This window comes from Equus przewalskii, chromosome 1 (assembly GCF_037783145.1).
Source record: "Equus przewalskii isolate Varuska chromosome 1, EquPr2, whole genome shotgun sequence".
Lineage (NCBI taxonomy): Eukaryota > Metazoa > Chordata > Mammalia > Perissodactyla > Equidae > Equus > Equus przewalskii.
Window position 1 is genome coordinate 183,078,798 of NC_091831.1, and position 20,788 is coordinate 183,099,585.

The following is a 20,788-nucleotide window of genomic DNA, read 5'->3' on the forward strand; positions in this document are numbered from 1 at the left end:
ATCTTAATTTTAATATAGTCTGATTTGCCAATCTTTTCCTTATGGTTAGTGCTTTTGTGTCCTAGAAACTTTTCATTCCCCAAGGTCATGAAGATATTCCTCTGAGTTATCTTTTAAAAGCTGTGTTGTTTTCCCTTTGGCGTTCAGATCCACAAGCTGCCCGGAGGTGATTTGTGTGTGGTTTGAGTTAGGGGTCAGGTTTCCTTTGGATACCGGTTGATCCAGCAGCAGTGATTGACAAGATCATACTTTCTCCATTGCTCTGCCACTTTTCCGTAAACTAAGTGTCCGTAAATGGATGGGTCTGTTTCTGAAGTCTCTTCTCTATTCTGTTGAACAATTTGTGTGTCCTTGTACCAGTACCATGTTGTCTTAAGTTCTGTACTTTTTTTTTTTTACATGAAGACTGTCATCCATATTTATTTATATTTGGGTAGGAACAGTGTCTTAATGCATTGTATTGATGTTTTCTATGAAAGCAGCTATAAATCATTATAACTCAATACTATAATTGATATTTATTTTAGCATATCTCCCAAGTATAGGTGAAAAAAAGTCCAAATATTTGTATAATTAAGAAAATGATGCCTATTTGTTAATGTAGGAGATTATAAACACAATTGCTTTATGATCTAAGTTACTTGTCTTTCTACCTTTGTTTTCTTTTCTGTGGTATTGAGGATGATTCAACAGTTGAGACAGAACATTGACATTGTGGAAAGATCCAAAGATCTTTGAGATTCTCCAAATCTACAAAAAATACTCCACCATCTAATGTCTTCCATAATATGTTGCAAAACATAATGGAAATGAAGTACCCAGTTTAGACCTTAATGATTAAATAAATATAAAATTAAGTGCATGTATAATAAGTATTTCAAATAAATTTAGACTGGAGTACTTCCCAAAACATTTTCATGAATCTCTTGTCTCTATAATAGTGCATGTGGTCCATTGGTTCATAGATCCAAGCATTGCAGCATTCAGCATTTTACTCTTTATCTAAAGCTGTTTTTTGGCTAAGAAGAACACTGTCTTAGATTTCTTCTCTGCCATAACAGTTGCCCTTCTTCTTTATTTTTTTTCCAATTTTTTTTATTGAGTTCATAATAGTTTACATCAATATGAGATTTCACTTGTATATTATTTCTTGACTGTCAGCACAAGTGCTCCCCTTCACCCCCTGTGCCCACCCTCCACCTCCCTTCCCCTGGTAACCACTGAACTGTTTTCTTTGTCCATGTACTTGTTTATATTCCACATATGAGTGAAATCATCTTGTGTTTGTCTTTCTCAGACTGGCTTATTTTGCTTAGCATAATTCCCTATAGGTCCTTCCATGTTATTGTAAATGGGATGAATTTGTCTTTTTTTCTGGCTGAGTAGTATTCCATTGTATATATATACCACATCTTCTTTATCCAGTCATCGATCGATGGGCACTTGGGTTGCTTCTGTGTCTTGGCTATTGTGAATAGTGCTGCGACAAACATAGGGGTACGTATGTTACTTTGGATTGTTGATTTCAGATTGTTTGGGTAGATACCCAGTATTGGGATGGCTGGGTCATAGGGCATTTCTATTTTTAGTTTTTTGAGGAATCTCCATACTGTTTTCCATAGTGGCTGTACCAGTTTGCATTCCTACCAGCAGTGTGTGAGGGTTCCCTTCTCTCCACACCCTCTCCAACATTCGTTATTTTTAGTCTTAGTGATGATAGCCATTTTAACAGGTGTAAAGTGATATCTTAGTGTAGTTTTGATTTGCATTTCCCTCATGATTAGTGATGTTGAACATCTTTTCATGTGTTTATTGGCCATCTGTATATCTTCTTTGGAAAAATGCCTGTTCATCTCCTCTGCTCGCTTTTTGATCAAGTTGTTTGCTTTCTTATTGTTCAGTTGTGTAAGTTCCTTATATATTATGGAGATTAACCCCTTGTCAGATATATGATTTGCAAATATTTTCTCCCAATTGGTGGGTTGTCTCTTTGTTTTGATTGTAGTTTCTTTTGCCTTGCAGAAGCTCTTTAGTCTGATGAATTCCCACTTGTTTATTTTTTCTTTTGTTTCCCTTAATTTCTATACTTTTATAACAAGGCTTGAGAGCCAGTAAACTTACTCTATTTGTTCCCAGTCTGTTCTCCTACAAATATGTCTTGGCTCTTTTAGGCCTTTGCATTTCCATATAAATTTTGAATTAGCTTGTTAATTTCCAAAAAGCCTACTGGAATGTTAATTGGAATTGCATTGAATCTAGAGTTCAAGTTGAGGAGAAGTAACTTCAAGTCCATGTGAGACTTCAAGCCCGTGAACACCGTATCCCTCTATATCCCTCTATTTATTTAGACCTCTATTTATTTAGTGTGACAAAATGTTCCCGGCTTATCTTGGATATTTCCTATCCTAGACCAGTAATCAGCCATTTCTCCAAGGAATTCTGACTCTGCAGAGGGCCAAGTGGTATTTAGGGACTTCAGTCTCAGAGCAGTGCCAGGCGGGCCATTGCTATTGGGTGAGTTATTATTTCTACATTTTTTCAGCAGCTAGAGACAGGAAATACAAAATTTTAAAGATAAAACACAACTTGCGTTCATAAGATGGTTCCATTCCATGCTCAGAACCACTGAGCTTTGAACCCACCTCACCGATCCTACCTTCGCATGTCCTTTGTCCTGTGTTGAAAATCACCAACATAATGACTCATTTGCTTTATCTCATAATTCACACAACAATACCAATTACACCACCCAGAATATGATAACTAAAAACAGTTGCAATATTTGCTACAGATTCTTTATTTTTAGGTTTTGTGCCATCAGAGATGTACAGTCATACCTAGTGTTCTGTGGCCACTTTACAAAGTTCTCTTCTGGGTGATTATGCTGCCCCCTTGATACATAGATTCATTTGTTTATTTTACTTTTTATTTAGGATTTGTGGTTTTTTTTTTTTTTTTTGAGGGAGGTTAGCCCTGAGCTAACATCTACCACCAAGCCTCCTATTTTTGCTGAGGAAGAGTGGCCCCGAGCTAACATCCATGCCCATCTTCCTCTACTTTATATGTGGGACGCCTGCCACAGCATGGCTTGATATTCGGTGTGGCTGTGCCCGGAATCTGAACTGGCAAACCCCAGGCTGCCAATGAACAGTGTGTGAACCTAAGTGCTATGCCACTGGGTTGGCCACTAGGATTTGTTTTTTGTTTTTTTTTAATTTTAATTTGGCTTTGTAATCATACAGTATTTTACATTGTTCCAAAGTCAAAAATTCAAGTTTTGATTTTGTACATTAGATTTTTTTACTTAATTTGAAACCTATTTATATATACTATGAGGTAGCTTCAACTATATATTTTCTCCAGCTCAATTATTAATTGTTCTATTATTTATTGAATTGTTCAATTTTTCCAAGTGATTTGAAATAGCACATTAACATACATGTAATTTCTACGTATATGTATGAGGAGGGCATGTTATTCTATTCCTACCTTTTGAAACATGGAGGTTTATGAGCAATGAATATTGATTTTTATTAAATAACTTTCCTCTCTTTTGAGGTGATCAGAATTTTTTTCCTAATTTAAATATTGATGTGATATCTTTTCTAACAGGATATATTTGTATTTCAGATATGAATCTTATGTGGTTGTAACAAGTATTTCAACATACTGTTCACTTCTATTTGCAGAAATACACAGAATTTTTTAAGGGAAGTAATTGGTGACTTTGTCAATTTGTTTCTTGGTTAGGCCTTAACTTTTTTGTCCTATCCATTTGGAGTCCGTTTGGAAGCATTGTAGGAGCTTAGAATAGAACTGAATTGTCCCTCTGAGCTTTGGTGGGCTTGCATAAACGGAGCATTTCTGTGAGAGTTTAGGGACAATGAATAAGTTCCTGCGCCAGGAGGCCGTTCGCCTTTTGTTTTCCAGGACGTAATCTACCCCAGCCCTCAAAGTGCTTTTGTTTTCCAGGACGTAATCTACCCCAGCCCTCAAAGTGCTTTTGTTTTCCAGGACGTAATCTACCCCAGCCCTCAAAGTGCTTTTGGACCTTTGAAGTCTTCCTTGTTCCTGTAAACAGGACACTGTAACGGGGTTGCCCCAGGCAGGGCACTGAGTGACTGAGAGTAGGAGGGAGACTTACGTTACTATACTTTTTTTTTTTTTTTAAAGATTTTATTTTTTCCTTTTTCTCCCCAAAGCCCCCCAGTACATAGTTGTATATTCTTCGTTGCGGGTCCTTCTAGTTGTGGCATGTGGGACGCTGCCTCATCGTGGTTTGATGAGCAGTGCCATGTCTGTGCCCAGGATTCGAACCAACGAAACACTGGGCCGCCTGTAGTGGAGTGTGCGAACTTAACCACTCGGCCACGGGGCCAGCCCCACTTTACTATACCTTTTAAGAAAAAGGTGTGGTAAAATACATATAATATGAAATTTGCCATTTTAACTATATTTAAGTGTACAATTCAGTGCCATTAATTACATCCACAATGTTGTGCAACCATCACCACTATCTAGTTCCAAAACTTTTTCATCACTCCAAACAGAAACTGTATACCCACTGAATAATACCTCCTTCTCCCCAGCTCTTGGTGTCCTGCAATCTACTTTCTGTCAACATGAATTTGCCTATTATAGGTATTTCATATAAGTGGAATCATACAGTATTTGTTCTTTGGTGTCTGGCTTATTTCACTTAACAAAATGTTTTCGAGGTCCATCCGTGTTGCAGTATGTATCAGAACTTCATTACTTTTTAAGGCTGAATAATATTCCGTTGTATGTATATACTGCATTTTGTTTATTCATTCATCTGTTGATGAACTTTTGGGTTGTTTCCACCTTTTGGCTATTGTGAATAATGCTGCTATGAACATTGGCTTACAAGTCTTGTTTGAGTCCCCGTTTTCAATTCTTTTGGGTGTATACCTAAGAGTAGACTTGCAGGGTCATATGGTAATTCCATGTTTAACTTTTTGAGGAAGCACAAAACTGTTTTCCACAGTGACTATGCCATTTTATATTCCCACTGGCTATGTACAAAGGTTCCAGTTTTTCCACATCCTTGCCAACACTTGCTATTTTCTGGTTTTTTTTTTTTTTAGTTTTTTAAATAATAATCACCCTAGTGGGTGTAAAGTGGTATTCACTGTGGTGTTCATTTGTATTCCCCCAGTGACTTATGATGTTGACCATTTTTTCACGTGCTTATTGTCCATTTGTATATCTTCTTCAGAGAAATGTCTATTAAAGTCCTTTGCCCATTTAAAAAATTTGGTTGTCTTTTTGTTGTTGAGTTATGGGAATTCTTTACATATTCTAGATTTTAAACCCTTATCAGATACATGTAGTTTTCTTTTGTTGTAGTGTCTTTTTCTGACTGGCCTCGTACAATGAGTTAGGAAGTGTTCCCTCCTCTTCAATTTTGGAAGAATTTGAGAGGGATTGGTATTAATTCTTCTTTAAATGTTTGGTAAAATTCACCCTGAAGCCATCTGGACCTGGGCTTTTCTTTGTTGGGAGGTTTTTGAATACCAGTTCAATCTCTTTACTTGTTATAAGGTTAACTCAGATTTTCTGTTTCTTCACAAGCCGTTTTTGGGAGTGTGTGTCTTTCCAGGAATTTTTCTTTCTTTCTTTTTTTTTTGAGGAAGATTAGCCCTGAGCTAACTACCGCCAGTGCTCCTCTTTTTTTCTGAGGAATCCTGGCCCTGAGCTAACATCCGTGCCCATCTTCCTCTACTTTCTATGTGGGATGCCTACCCCAGCATGGCTTGACAAGTGGTGCCATGTCCACACCTGGGATCCAAACCGACAAACCCTGGGCTGCTGAGAAGCCGAACATGTGAACTTAACTGCTGCGCCACCGGGCCGGCCCCTCCAGGAATCTTTCTATTTCCTCTAGTTTATCCAATTTGTTGGCATACAGTTTTTCCTAGTATTCTCCTGTAATCCTCTTTTTTTCTGTAATGTTGAAAGTAATGTCCTCTCTGTCATTTCTGATTTTAATAATTTCAGTCTTCTCTCCTTTTTTCTTAGTCAATCTATGTAAAGATTTGTTTATTTTCTTGATATTTTCAAAGAACCAACTTTTGGTTTTGTTGTTTTTCTCTTCACTATTTTGCTTATTTCCCCTTTAATTTTTGTTATTTCTTTCCCTTTATCTATGGGTTTAGTTTGCTCTTCTCTTTCTAGTCCTTAATGTGTGCAGTGCTATTATTGACTTGAGATCTTCCTTTTTAAAAAAAATTTCTAGGCATTTACAGCTATAAATTTCCCTCTCAGAACTGCCTTCACTGCATCCCATAGTGTTGTTTTATTGTGTTTTCATTTTCACTCATTTCAAGGTAATTTCTAATTTCCCCTTGTGACTTCTTTTTCTTTTTTTGAGGAAGATTAGCCCTGAGCTAACTACTGCCAATCCTCCTCTTTATGCTGAGGAAGACTGGCCCTGAGCTAACATCTGTGCCCATCTTCCTCTACTTTTTATGTGGGATGCCTTCCACAGCGTGGCTTTCTTGCCAAGTAGTGCCATGTCCACACCCAGGATCCGAACCAGCAAACCCTGGGCTGCCAAGAAGCAGAACGTGTGAACTTAACCGCTGTGCCACTGGGCTGGCCCCGTGACTTCTTTTTTGACCCTTTGAATTGACAGGTTTTTTTTTTTTGCTTTTTCTTTCAGCACTTTAAAGATTTAATTACGTTGCCTTTTGGCCTCCATTTTTTCTGGTGAGAAATTCACTCTTATTTGTGTTTTTGTTCCCCTTTATATAGTATGTCCGTTTTCTCTGGCTTTTCTTTATCTGTTCTTTATTTTTGCTCTTCATTGATTAGATTAAAATGTGCCTGCATGTAGTTTCCTTTGTATTTATCCTGCTTGGAGTGCGCTGAGTTTCTGGGACCGGTGGGTTTATATCTTTCATCAGTTTTAGGAAGTTCCTAGTAATTATCAAATATTTCTTCTACACATTTATCTGTCTCTTCTCCTTCTGGGGCTCTTCATTTGCACTTTAGACCATTTGATATTGTTCCACTTGGCTTGGGCTCCCTGTTTTTTCCCCCTACTCTTTTCTTCTCTTTGCTTTAATTTAGGTACTTTTTATTGACCTGTTTACCTCTCTTCAAGTTCACTGATCTTTTCCATTGCTGTGTCCAGTTTGCTGTTAAGCCTCTCTAATGAATTATTTATTTCTGACATCTTATTTTCCATTTTTAGCATTTCCATTTAGTTCTTTTTCACGGTTCCATGTCTCCGCTGAAATTACCCAGTTCTTCCTGCATGTTGTCCACCTGTTACAAACTAGGTCTGTTAGCATTTTGAATCATAGTTATTTTAAAGGCCATATCTGATCTTTCCAATGTCTGAACCATCTTGGGGTCAGTTTATATTCACTCTTCTCTCGATCATGGGTTACTTTTCTTGCCAATCATGTGTCTTGTAATTTTTTCATCGTATGCTGGACATTCCCTATGAAAGAATGGTAACGACTGGAATAAACGGTATTTATCTTCAGGAGAGACATACCCTTTCTTCTTGCCTCAGGCAGCTAGAGTAGGAGCTGCCTCAGTCCCATTTGTTGTGGATCTGTGTTTGAACTTTGTTGCAGCTGTAGTTTGATTCAGTTTTACCGCTGGCTTCAAATGCTTTGAGGCACGATCCAGACTTTCCTTCGCTAGAACCCATGTGTGAGCACTAGAGATTGTCTAGAGATTGGCAGCTGTGCTTCACAGCTGAGCTCCCACCTCCCAGAACTGTGGGAGATCTCTCCTGTTTTAGAGCCTAGTTGCTAGGTCTGTGGGTCACTAGGGAGTTCTCTTTGCTCTGCAGTCCCACTTTATGCTTTCTGCACCTTGGGAGATCTCTTGCAGCCTCGCTTCTCCTCCCTGAGCCTTTTGAGGGCAGCTGCCTTGTGTACTCTTATGGCTTGGCATGCCTCTGAGGTGTTTCCTCAGATCTCATGCCCTGACCTCAGACTTTAGTAATTGAAAGCTCAGATTCCCTCCAGGAGGTTTGCTCGGCTCTCCTTGGCTTCCAGCTGTTGGTAACTGACCCTGAGTGTTCCCTGAAGACTGTGAAAGAGTTGTTGAGTGGGTTCAAACTCCCTCTGGGGCTGGGTTTCTTAAGGTTCTAATTTGCCATGCCAGCCTACCTGTATCTGTTAAAATTTGAAGTGGTTTCTTTTACAAACCCTACCTGTGCTAGATGCCTCCTCCTCCTGCTGTCCAATGTGAGGAATGCAAGCAACCATGGTCTCTTCTCTCCCACTTAGAGCTCATCACTTTCTGGAATTAGTCCATTCAGGCCTCTTTCTTCCTTTAGCTCTTGGATTTCTTTTTAAATTATGCTTTTGTAGTTTCTCTGGCTTGTTCAGGTTGTTAGGCTGAGAGAAATGATCTCTTTCAGCTTTCTGTGGATAAACTGGAAGTAGAACTCTAAGGTGTGTTCTTCTGTGTTTGTTTTTCAGGTTAATATATTTTGGTGGCTATGGGTGTAGGAGACACAGTGAACTCCAGGACTGTTTTGATGTTCATGATGCGTCTTGGGTAAGAGAGTCATCACTGTTTACATGTTCCTCTAATTTAGTATTGCCTTACAGTCTTTAGAAATAATGAGCCCACTCTTTCTCATTTTAATTTGCCATAATTGGCACAATGAAAAAAATGTGTTTTTTGTCATTTGGATTTGGTTGGAGGAGGTTCTCTTGCCTTATGATGTTAGACTTCATGGCTACTGGCAGAGCAATTTCTCTTATGTCGTTAATCACTTACAGCTGCTTCTCTTAGACAAGTAGAGGCTTTGGTGCAACTTGGAAAAACTTTGTTCATAGGTAACCACACGGCCCTTGCTGACATACGCCTTCTTTTAGGTCCATCCACCCGAACTATTCATAGCTCAGACTGGCCTCTCTAAGAGTGAGGAAGTTGGTAGTGATATTACTTCCCTACTTACTATTACTGGTAAGAGAATAAACTATTATTAAAGAAAGAAGTCATGACTTATAAAAATGAAATCTTTTAAAAGATAATTTTAAAAACCATTTATCCCACCACCAAGGTGCACAGTAACTCTTCAGTTTTACCTTCTACCAAAATATATAATTATGTATGTTGTTAATGTAAATGTATGTGTAGATTTCATGTATATCTCTTTGTATGTGGGTCTTTAAAAAATTCTTCATGTTTCTACATGGTTTTTGAGTTTTTAAATGAAATAACTTTAAAGCTTTTCTACCTACAGTATTACTGATAATTTTCAGAAACATAGCTTCCCGTTACTTATATCTAATTACTTTTACTCATCGGTGAAATCTCTCATATTTTTCCTCCCCCAGTACAGTTAGGCTACTACTCATGTCCTGAAGTTCCTGGTACAGAAGTAGACTTTTTTGTTTAGATTCTAAACTGAGTAAATTTTTTAGTTTATTCGACTTGTTTGACAAGTCCTGACAAGAATGCACACTGTGTTTTGACATAGAACAGAAAGCTGGCACGGAGGGAAGCTAGAGCAGTGAGAGGGTTTCTGCGCTCCGGAAGATGCTCAGCACAGTGCAGCTGTGAATCTGTGCCTTGCCGACGGTTCTGTCTCTTAGAGAGAGTGAGCGTGTGTTTGACCTATACGAACAAATTGCTTGGTTAAGTAGAAGTGATTGGAACTTTTTGGAAAAAGGAACCATGGTCCCCTAAAGTTTCTAATAGCAAAAATTAGGAATTCTGACCATGTACTTTAGAAAAACAGATTTCAAAATGTAAATATTCTGTCCTCTGCAATTCTAAAAGAGACAGTCCTTTGAGAGAGTTGGAAGATTGTCAACAAGTAAAATTATGACTCACTGCAAGCAATGCCATGAGAAGAAACCTTGCCACACTCTGCGAGCCTTGTGTGTGCATTGGCTTTATGACTATGGTAACACTTGACTGTCTTTTTGTAAAGGTGTCTATTGTTTCACCAGTAGATATGCAATGAAACCATAACAATAATCTAAAAATTATAAAAGCTTTTAAATATTTAAGAAGTTCCCTTTTTTAGGAAGAGCAGATGTTCTGGGGATGGCATAATGATGTTCATGTATTTGACACAAAGACACAGAGTTGGTTTCAACCAGAAATTCAAGTAAGTATTGTGAAAAGTTACCTTTATATTCATATATTCACTGATGCTTTTAAAATCTATTTTTTTGCTAAGTTATTTGGACTTTAATAATTGAGTCTGTAACCACATACAAAGGGGTTCTCTTGAGTACTGTTACTAGTACTATTTTTTTCATCATGTATTTTTCTCCAGGTTAGCTAAGATTTTCTAGAAAAATCTAAAAAGGTGCCATCATCATTCTTTACCCACAAGTGTGATCCCCTGACTTAATGAAGGCTCTCTTAAAAAATTGTTTCATAACAAAGTCCATGATTTAAAAAAACCCATGTTTCATTAACCCTTGAAGTCAGAGCTATATGCAATTATAGCATGATAAAAATACATTATTAATATCTTTCATGTGCTAGGGAGCAAACACAAATTCACATTAGTTTAAGCAATGATGAATTCCCACATGGCTGGAAAGCATATTTTGGAATGGCTCATGCAGGGGAAGCCAGAGTGCAGGGGACCGGGGCCTTGGGACCCGGAGCAGGTTGCTCAGCACCATCACGATGCTTTCCCGCTCTCTTGCCGGCTGCTCTTCATGAGCCAGCTTCATTCTGTCTGCTGGAGACCGGCGGCTCATTTGTGGGGAGCATGGCCCTGGCTACACAGCAGTTCTTTCCATTGGTGCTATATTCTCTCAATGTCTGTATATTAATCAGAGAAAAGGACTCTGGCTCTGCTTGGGCATGTTCCCACTCTTTACATCAGTCCCTGATGCCAAGGGCATGATCGGCCAGGCCTGAGTCTCAGGCCTGTCAAGGGAGCAGGGGATTGTGATTGACAAGCTTACCAGAACTATGCAGAATGGAATGCGGAACAGGCCAAATACATGTGCATGACTAAGCCCCTTACAGTCCAGCTTCTCTTGGGGGAAGAGATCGGAGGCTTGATGCAAAACAGTCAGTGGTAGAGAACTGAACCTTCTCAGCATCCTCTTTTTGCAAGCAGTGAATTTCAGGTTTCCATGCTCTTCTGTTCTCTTCACCCCATTTCTAATTTTAGAATTGATCAGCTCTCAGTCTTTTATGCTTGTTAACTGAATTTTGCTTCAATCAGCATTTAAATTTTAAGATTTGTGTCTTCATTAATGAAGTAAAAGCATTTTATCTCTGTTAAAATAATTTCATGTTAGCAAGCACGTGGAGAGAAATATTGTTGAGAGTGGATCTACTGAAACATCCTAGATCTCTTTTAGGCCTCTTGACCCTTATTTCTTGGAGAGTGAGCAAGGGTCTGGAGCCACCAAAGGCATGTTAGAATGTGCTCCTGGAGAAAAGGGAGTTGAGGGAGCTTGTCCTCGGTCTTTGGGCTTCTAGTCTTCCTCTGACTCCTCTCTCTCTCCTTGCTTTAATCAGTATCCTTCCCCTCCTCTGCTCCAGCAGAAGCACATGCCTTCTGCACGTTACATCTGCAGATGACGCTATTTTAGTTAGTGCTTAACATTATTTTCACTGTAATTTCCCTGATGATGTCTTCAAATAAATTCTTATATTGTTGATATGCTATCTGAAAGTTTTTCTGACCTCGTTGTAGCTGGAATCTGTTATTTTTATTTGAAATAAATGTTATTTTAAAATTTTTCTTTAAAATGTTATTTTTTTGGAGACGTTGTTAAATTACTTCATTATTCCCAAATATCTGCATCCAAAGGCAAGGCAACATGGTAGAGTGTAACAGTTGTTGGTGTTGAAGTTGAAAGAAATGGATTTGCGTTCTAATTGTGTCAGAGAAGAACTGTGTTCTTTAGATGAGCTGTGTACTGTGTCATCTGTACAGTGGAAAGGTCGACAGTGTCTTCCTCCGTGGGATTTTTACTGCTATAAGAGCAACACATGGTAATATGGATCTTTGAGTTATTTTCATAGCTAAGAAGCACTGTGCATTATTTACACAACTAGGCACACAGACGAATGCAAATACCATTTCTTTGATTTTATTTGGAATTATATGAACTCAGTTTATTCAGAAGCTTTGGTTGGTTATTAAAGGTATTTGACAAATAAAAAAGGAGAAAGTCGATGTTTATTTCATAATAAATGTGTATATAGTAGAAGAATTTTTCTGAGATTTCGAATCAGGGGTGGGGTAATAATACAAATTTTGTTTTGCTGGAAGGGCTGGGAACCATAACTCAAATGTTTCTCTGTCATTTATTTAAGTGTTATGTGGGTGTATTCAGATATATAGGTAATATCTGAATTATTTCTTACCATGTTGACTTCAGCACCGTTATTCAAGTAAGCCTGAAAAGTCTAGGAATTTATAATATTGGATGTGGAACTTAAATTTCCCGTGCCCACATTCAGTAGCCAATGAGCTGAAAATGCTGGGTTCTCTGAGGACTTGGGGTGAAATACATACACAGAGGCACCTGCTGTGAACACGTAGAAATTAATGCAGACAATTCTCCCTTCAAATCTTATTCATTCCTGTACCCTTTACACTCTTTTTTCCCACCAATCCAAAACTTCTCTGAAGGAAAGATTTGCTATATTTATTCAAAATAAAGTATAGAGAAGTGTTGTCAGCTAATGAGAAGAGTTTTAGTAAGAGGTGAAGCACTGTTTAGCTTAAGCCAAAAATGAAATTCTTGTGGGAGTCAAAGCCCTAGCAGTGTTGGGGGACAGATTTCATGTTTTTAGAGTCCCTGAGACCATCACACTGTGTACTGCTCATGCATAATATTAACTCTGTTGCAGGGGGAGAAAGAGAATTTTTTTAAATTTGATTTTTAAATTCTTATATTTTAAGCTAAAATTTACATGAAATCTTATTTTGCTAAATAGCGTCAGGCATTTAAGAGAAATACTTGAAAAAGTAAAGATCCCAGTAAATAAATTCATTCTTGAAGAGTATTTGTCTATACTTATTACTAAATTATTTAGAATGAACTTCTGCATTAGGGTTTTTAACTGAATTACATAGGTAATGGTACCTCAGTGGGCAAGTATTTCTTCTGTTGAGCGTAGGAATGTGGCTCATCACAGATGTTTCAAGTCTGGGCTGTTTTCTGATGTTTCCTTGCAGGGTGGAGCTCCCCCACAGCCACGAGCCGCCCACACGTGTGCAGTTCTCGGAAATAAGGGCTACGTCTTTGGTGGACGTGTTTTGGTTAGTGTTTTTATTGGAAATGGTCTTTTTTAAAAAGATTTTATTTCTCCTTTTTCTCTCCAAAGCCCCATGGTACATAGTTGTGTATTTTTAGTTGTGGGTGCTTCTAGTTGTGGCATGTGGGACGCCGCCTCAGCATGGCTTGATGAGCGGTGCCGTGTCTGCGCCGCCCAGGATCCGAAGTGGGAAACCCTGGGCCACCAAAGCAGAGGGAGCGAACTTAACCCCTTGGCCACGGGGCCAGCCCTGGAAATGGTCTTTTTTATGTGTGATGTTTCTTATAAAAATTTATCCTCTGATTTGTGGAACAACTGAACATTTAGATAATCTAGAGATTAAAATGCTCTATAATAATAATTTTTATTTATCTTCTATTCCCCAAATAGACCATACGTGAGTAATCATAGATGATTATAAATAATATTTTAATGAGGAGAGTCCTTTGCTTTAGTGTATTATCAGAAAAGTTTAATTTTTTACTGCCTAAATCCTGTTAGTTTAAACTCATTTCTTCCTTTCTCCTTTGACATGTTAATTTGCTATGTTAATTTTATTAATGCTTATTATTGTTTCCCATTATATAAACTTCTGATGTTAAGTAAAATAGAGTCTATTTTTAATCTGCACTTATTTTAAAACCAAAATTTTCGCCCTTGAAAGATGTAAAACACTGACCAACTTAACACGCTTTTATTTTAGCAAACTAGGATGAATGATTTGCACTATCTCAACTTGGACACCTGGACTTGGTCTGGAAGGTAAGTTTGAAATTTAAGTCTGTTTTAATCTATAGGCATTGCTGTGTGTGTGTGTGTGTGTACCCCATAATCCAAATTTGGGTCTCTAAAACTGAACTGGTAATTTTTCCCTCCAGATTATATGTCCAAGCAAGGAATATGTATATATTTAAATATAGAGTTTTTCTTTAACCAAACTATATAAAACATGAGAATACTAGCAGTTGAGAACAGATTACGTAAAAGTACCGGTTTTGTGCTATGTATTCTCAATGACTGGTCAGTAGAATAAATGAAGACATAGTTTCACAGATCATCACAGGTAAACAGATAATGGAGTAGGTAAAAAGTCAGATTTTATTCATGGCTTATATATTAGCAATAGAGTAAATATATTTAGCTATCAATTCAATTGCTCGTGTAATGAGATGAATTCAGAGCTATATATTATTCCAAAGTATAAATACTACTAAAAATAAAACCATGAAAGTGCCAAGAAGAAAATATGGCAGATTATCTTGAAAATCTTGGCATGGAGAAAGCTTTTCTAAAGATGATATAAACCCAAAATTCATAAATGAGAAGACTGATTGATAAGACCACTTAAGAATTAAATATTTCTGTAGAGAAAAATATACCACAAAAAGTTAAGAGGTGAATTGGAAAATGGAAACAAAAAACAAACCAGAATAATATTTACAGTATTTCTAACAGAGAGGACTGAGATCCACAAGAACTGAGATAATCAGTAAGAAAAAGACGAATAATCCAACAGGAGAGTGGATGAAGAACATGAATGAGCGCCGCTGAGAAGAAATGCAAATAGGCAAAAATTATTTTAAAAAAGATGTCCAACTTCATAGATTATTAACGAAATGGAAACAAAAATAATAGTTTTTGCTTATCAGATAAAAATAATTAAAAATGACCTCTCTGGGGCCACCCTGTGGCCTAGTGGTTAAGTTCCACGCACTCTGCTCTGGCGGCCTGGGGTCAGTTCCCAGGCACCGACCTACACCACTCATCAGCGGCCATGCTATGGCGGCAACCACATACAAAGTAGAGGAGGATTGGCACAGATGTTAGCTCAGGGCAAATCTTCCTCACCAGAAATAAAAATAAAAAAAAGACCAGTATGTGCTAGGTTGCAACAACACAATTAGGAGGAGTATAAATTGGTACAATTTTTATGGAAGGTATTTTGACAATATGTTTAAGATGTAAAATGGAATTTCTATTTTGATCTAGAATTTCTCCAAAGACAATAATTGGACAAGTGTATGTCTCTGTGTGGGCATGTATGTATGTATGTATGTGTGCACACACAAAGGTGTTTATTGCAACATTATTTATGAAAGCAAAAACTTGAGATCAGTCCTCATGCCTACAAGTGGGGATTGTTTAAATCGTGGTACATTTGCCCAAAGGGAAACCGTGCTTCCATTACCACAGGAAACTATACTTCATGGAGATATTCTACAACATACTAGTTGAATGGAAAAAAGTTATAGAATAGAATATATGATCTCATTTATATATTTTTAATAAATATGTTTATATGTGCATTAAAGTCTGGAAAGATATATAGCAAACTACTATTATTTCTTATTGCTGGAAGACAGGATGATAGAACACTCTTTTGTTTGCTGAGGAAGAATAGCCCTGAGCTAAGATCTGTTGCAAATCTTGCTCTTTCTGCTTGAGGCAGATTGTCCCCAAGCTAACATCTGTGCCAATCTTCCTCGCCACTGAAGCGGAGCGTGCCGAACTTAACCACTATGCCATGGGGCCCGCCCCTAGAACTCTCTTTTTAAAAAAAAATTTTTTTGGTTGTTGAATGTTTCGTAACCAAAATGTTTCTTTTCTTTTTTCCCCAAGTGTTTCTTATAGTCAACAAAAACAATAAAAATATTTCCAGTTTGGAAAAAATAAATTACATCTTCTACAAATGGCCCATGTTGTTCTAGAGCATTCCAGAATGTTGGAGAATGGTGTCTTCTCACCTGCTAAATAGCCTAAGTTTTGTGCTTCTAACTTGTGCTTATGTTTTTTTTTTTTTCACTTTTTTAAGAATATGATAGTATTTGTTTGAAATCTTTAGGGGTTTATCCTGGATCTAGAATGGCTTACATGCTCTTATTTTGAAGTTAGAGTAGCTAGCATTTTCAGGTGAAGATGATGCTTTGGGAAATTCTACAACAAATAAACCGAAGTAAAAACAATAACAAAATCCCATAATAACTATGAAGAAATCAGCTGAAAACACAAAATTAGACATGAAACTACAGTAAAAATGTATAGACATGAAAACAATTGTGTTGAAAAACTGAGGAAGTTATATTGATTAACCAAGAAGAAGGATGTTGAGTGTGCATTGTGAATGAACTGAGAATTGACTTTTTAATTTTCATCCTGTATTCTGTGACCATTTGGCATAGACACTAAGTGGAAAGATTGTTTAAATTCATCTAAGAATTGAAGAATGTTTTAAAGGTATCATGTAGGTGGGATTAGTAAAATCAACTTTTTTTTTTTTTTAAGTAGTGAGGTCAGTTTTTTTCTTTAAGATCTGAGATGATCAAAAACCTTTTAGTGGGGTCAGCCTGGTGGCGCAGCAGTTAAGTGCGCACATTTCAATTTGGCGGCCTGTGGTTTGGTGGCAGATATTAGCTCAGGGCTAATCTTCCTCAAAAACAAAAACAAAAACAAAAAACTTTTAGTTTGACTAACAGAGTCCCTAGATTTTTTATCTTTTTCCCTTGCCACAGGATTCCTGTTACTGGAGAAAATCCCAAACACCGCTCATGGCATACTTTAACGCCAATAGCTGATGATAAGCTCTTCCTATTTGGTGGACTAAGTGCAGACAATATTCCATTAAGTAAGTCAATTGAAGTTCAGCCTACAGTTATTTCTCACTCTTTTCTCTTACTTTTCTTTGATACTTAAGGTGTCTTCCTTTTTTGCTGATTTACCTTCATCCCCAGCTATACGCTTGCATTAAGAATTAGAAGACCCCTTTGCTTTGTCCCCGTGGTTCTCCATGTTCTCCTGTTCCCTGGGTATAGAGAAAAGGAAGGGCGGGTAAACCTGGGTGAATTAAAGCCCCTTCAACTATAGTGTTGTCCTCCTTCTGTGTCCTCCTGGTTTTTGATCCAGATGCTTATACCGTAGGCTGGAATGAGAAAAGAGCAGCCTTTCCCAGGAGGCAAGGCTCTGGAATAGAAGGTTGGAAGGCCAACTGCTTCTCTTTTTGTTCCAGAACTATAAAGTAAAATCCTGAGTTAGAAGTTTTTTACCTCCTGTCACTGCTAATCCCAAGCGCTGTGGGTTTTGTAATGCAGTTTTTCTTTCAGCGGTAAACTTGTGTCCTCAGGATAGACAAATGACCGAGAATATCCACTTCTTAGTTTGACGTGTTAGATGTTTCGTGTTTTCTTAACTCAGAAGTTTTCTATGGCTAGAGATGTTTTCATTAAGAAACATTATAAGCCATTAAAACCATTGATATGATTTTATATAGGATCTTGAAACAGCTATTTTTCAACAAAAATTTATTGAGCATCAACTGTGCATCTGGCAGTGTGCTGCCGACAAGCTCCAGGGCCGGTTGGAGAAGCAGCAGCTCCCCACAGGGCATATGAGCTACTGTGGATTATTAGCCTCTTCATTTTGTGGGGAGTTTTAATTAAAAGAGATTTGGAATCTAATAAAAATCTAACATCTGTTTGTTTCCCTAGGGGTTGTTTAATATCATGTCTTCATGTGCTCTGATGTTTTAAATTCCTACTTGCTGTTTTTGGTCACTGACCTGTGGAGAACTCAATGTCCTAACTCTTACTCCAGTCAGTTTCCTCCCTTACACGTTTAGCTTAAGATATGGCCATATGGATATTGATGATACCAGGAAATTATTTTTGGTTTTGTCAACTATGATAATGGTGTTGTGGTTATGTAAAAACTGTCCATTTTTTTTTAGTGATGCTTACTGGAGTATATGTGGGGAAAATGATAGGAGATCTGGGATTTGCTTTAGAATAATTCAGCAACAAGAATAACAAAAAAAGATGAATCGAGCACGTGTGGCAAACTTGACAGTCGTTGATCTGGGATACGTGAGGGCTCATTGTCACATCCACTCTACGTTTGTAGATGTCTGAAATTTTTTATGATAAAATATGCACACACACCAAGGATAGTCATATAAATGTAGCATGATAAATTTGGAAAAAATTAAAATTTTCTCCAGAAGACCTGATCTTAACTTCTGAACTGTCATAACATTGCAGGTGATGGTTGGATTCATAATGTCATAACAAATTGTTGGAAACAACTCACGCATTTACCTAAAACAAGACCCAGGTAAGTCTAGAAGCGGACAAATAGTAAAATAGTTAAGAATTTTTAAAATATTAAAGTATAGCTCTAAATTTATAGTGTTTGCCATTAAAATCATAAATCATCAAAGATATCTTTCAAAAAGGCTTGATGTTACCTAAGTAATTTAATTATCATTTTAATTATATCTGATTATTAGAAATGATCTATTCTGTTTCCACCCACTTTGCATATTTGAAAATATTATTCTTTTAGCTTAATGTATAATCTTGCCTGATAGGTATAAAAAGGCTAAGAATTTGAAAGTGTTATGTAATAATATTTTTAGTAAGTAGATAAGAATGGACTTGGCTTTAGTAGTTATTTGTTTTGGGAAGAGGTTTAGAGCAATTTAATGAGGAAATTGCTTTCGTGTTGATCAAATAGATAACAGATGATTATTTTTCTTTATTAACTGTATGATGTATTCATTAATGTGAATTTTTTGAAAAAGAAAACGTGTTAGTTATTTGTGGTACAGTATAGAGTTAAAATTGTAGAAACAATATACTATTATTAGACTACAAAGAAAACCATATTAGTATTGTAATTCTTATTTTTTTCTTATTTGATTGAGTAGTATAATAAAGATATATTCATAGGAAATTCAAATTCACATTATAATCATTATAGCCAGTAATAGATGTTCTTTTTCATGCCATGTATTTCAGAATTTTTTTATTATAGATTATTTATATTAGTGTGAAGTCAACTTAATGATATGCATTTCAGAAATTTAATAAATGACAGTTAAGTAACTTACTTGAGAAAAAAGTCTGAAAATAATTATATATATCTTAGTGTGTGTATCTATGTTAACATGTACAATACATTTAGAGTTTATTGTAATTACATTTGTGATTCTTATATTTTCATATCTAGAAATTCATTTGATATATTATTTTAGCAATTCTGGATCTTTTGAAATATAGTTTTTAATTTAAAGAGTTTTATATTAAGATCTAGGAGCCTAGAGTTCTAGTCCTTGCTCAGCTGCTACTTAGCTTTTCAGCTTTGGGAAAGTCACTTAAAGAAACTGAGCATCAATTTCTTCATCTGTGAAATGAGGGAGTTGGACTAGATAAGCTCTTTTTTCTGTTTCAGTTGTTTGATTGTATAAATGCATTAATTATAGACCAAAGTGGTAGTAATATGTTTAATTTTTAAATTGTTCCTATTTTATATTTCAATCCTTAAAAAGTAGTTAGAGCAGCAGAACTGTTGTCAGTAATATACTAGTTAGCACTGTAAAGCTATGAGCTATGTAAAGACATTTCTTTGAATTCAGCTGATGTGTCATGTAAATAATATGCTTTATTAGAATGTTTAGGTGATAAGTTTAGAGCAGCTGTGAGAGGACATAAACTATCAGACTGTAGAAAAAACATCAGGTTGCAAGCTAGATGTCACCAAAATCAAGGCAGGAAAGGCTTTCCTGTGTTCTTCGATGATGAAGCCCAGGCCAGAGTTTCCCTAAGGCAGATAAGACAGAGGCAGATCTATCTTCAGGTCCGAGGTGAGGAGGGGTACAGGTGGGATACAGTTTAGTGTAAGGAGAACGTGTATGTGTGTGTATATACTACTGGTTTATGAAAGTGCGAATTTACTTAACATCTAATGCATTTTGTGCAAACTTTTCCAAGTTATAATTTGAAATGTAAGCTGCCCAATTCTCCTCTTGTAATTCTGCAGCAGGTTTCTCAACCTCGGCACTACTGACATTTCAGACCAAGTTATTCTTTGTTTGTAGGGGTGTCCTGTGCATTGCAGGCTGTTTAGCTGCATCTCTAGCCTTTACCCACTACGTGCCAGTAGTGCTGCCCCCCCAACACCTGGAGTTGTGACAATAAGAAATATCTCCAGGTTTTGTCAAATGTCCCCTTGGGGGCCAAATCGCTCCTGGTTGAGAACCACTATTCTGCAGTGTAGCACTCTGTTCTCCGGGTCTCACCTTGGATAGAGCTGTGCTTGGTTGAAAAGCCATCTGTACGGCCATAGCTGATTGCCTGCATAGGTGGCTGTGAGCAAGGACCGTTTTTTGTGTGTCTGTAAAAGCTGTCCAATGAGGTGTTGACACATAGAGCCATGAGTATTGCCAAGGTTGCACATGGCCTTCTCTCCAGGAAATCGAGCTCATTCCTTCTCATATATGAGGGCATTCGTTGTGTTCTATCTCCTTTGCCCAATCCCTCTTCCAATCCACACCCCCAACCCCACAGCATAATCTGGGTGTTGCTGAAGATTTATATCAATTTATGTTCTAACACACAAGTTGGAGAATTGGGCAGAGTATTTCCCAAACAAAATCTAATGACTCAGCTCTATCCTGGGTCCCAAGTACATTTGTCTTTGTATGTGTCATGATTGTTCCAGGAAAGTATTTGATTTAACAAATTGTGCATAATCCCACTGTTTGCACTTG

At 37.1% G+C, this 20,788-nt stretch overlaps 1 protein-coding gene across 8 annotated transcripts in view; it reads left to right on the plus strand.

The window, feature by feature from the left end:
- KLHDC1 (kelch domain containing 1) overlaps positions 1-20,788 on the plus strand; it is a 49,162-nt gene that overhangs the window by 15,281 nt on the left and 13,093 nt on the right. For 6 of the 8 annotated variants that reach the window (XM_070588593.1, XM_070588646.1, XM_070588591.1 and 3 more), the window contains 6 exons: positions 8,469-8,547; positions 10,031-10,114; positions 13,169-13,252; positions 13,952-14,010; positions 16,758-16,870; positions 18,279-18,351. In XM_070588593.1, coding sequence (XP_070444694.1) covers positions 8,469-8,547; positions 10,031-10,114; positions 13,169-13,252; positions 13,952-14,010; positions 16,758-16,870; positions 18,279-18,351 — 492 coding nt within the window. The remainder of the gene's footprint in view (positions 1-8,468; positions 8,548-10,030; positions 10,115-13,168; positions 13,253-13,951; positions 14,011-16,757; positions 16,871-18,278; positions 18,352-20,788) is intronic. The other 2 variants (XM_070588615.1, XM_070588599.1) reach the window with 1 other exon arrangement.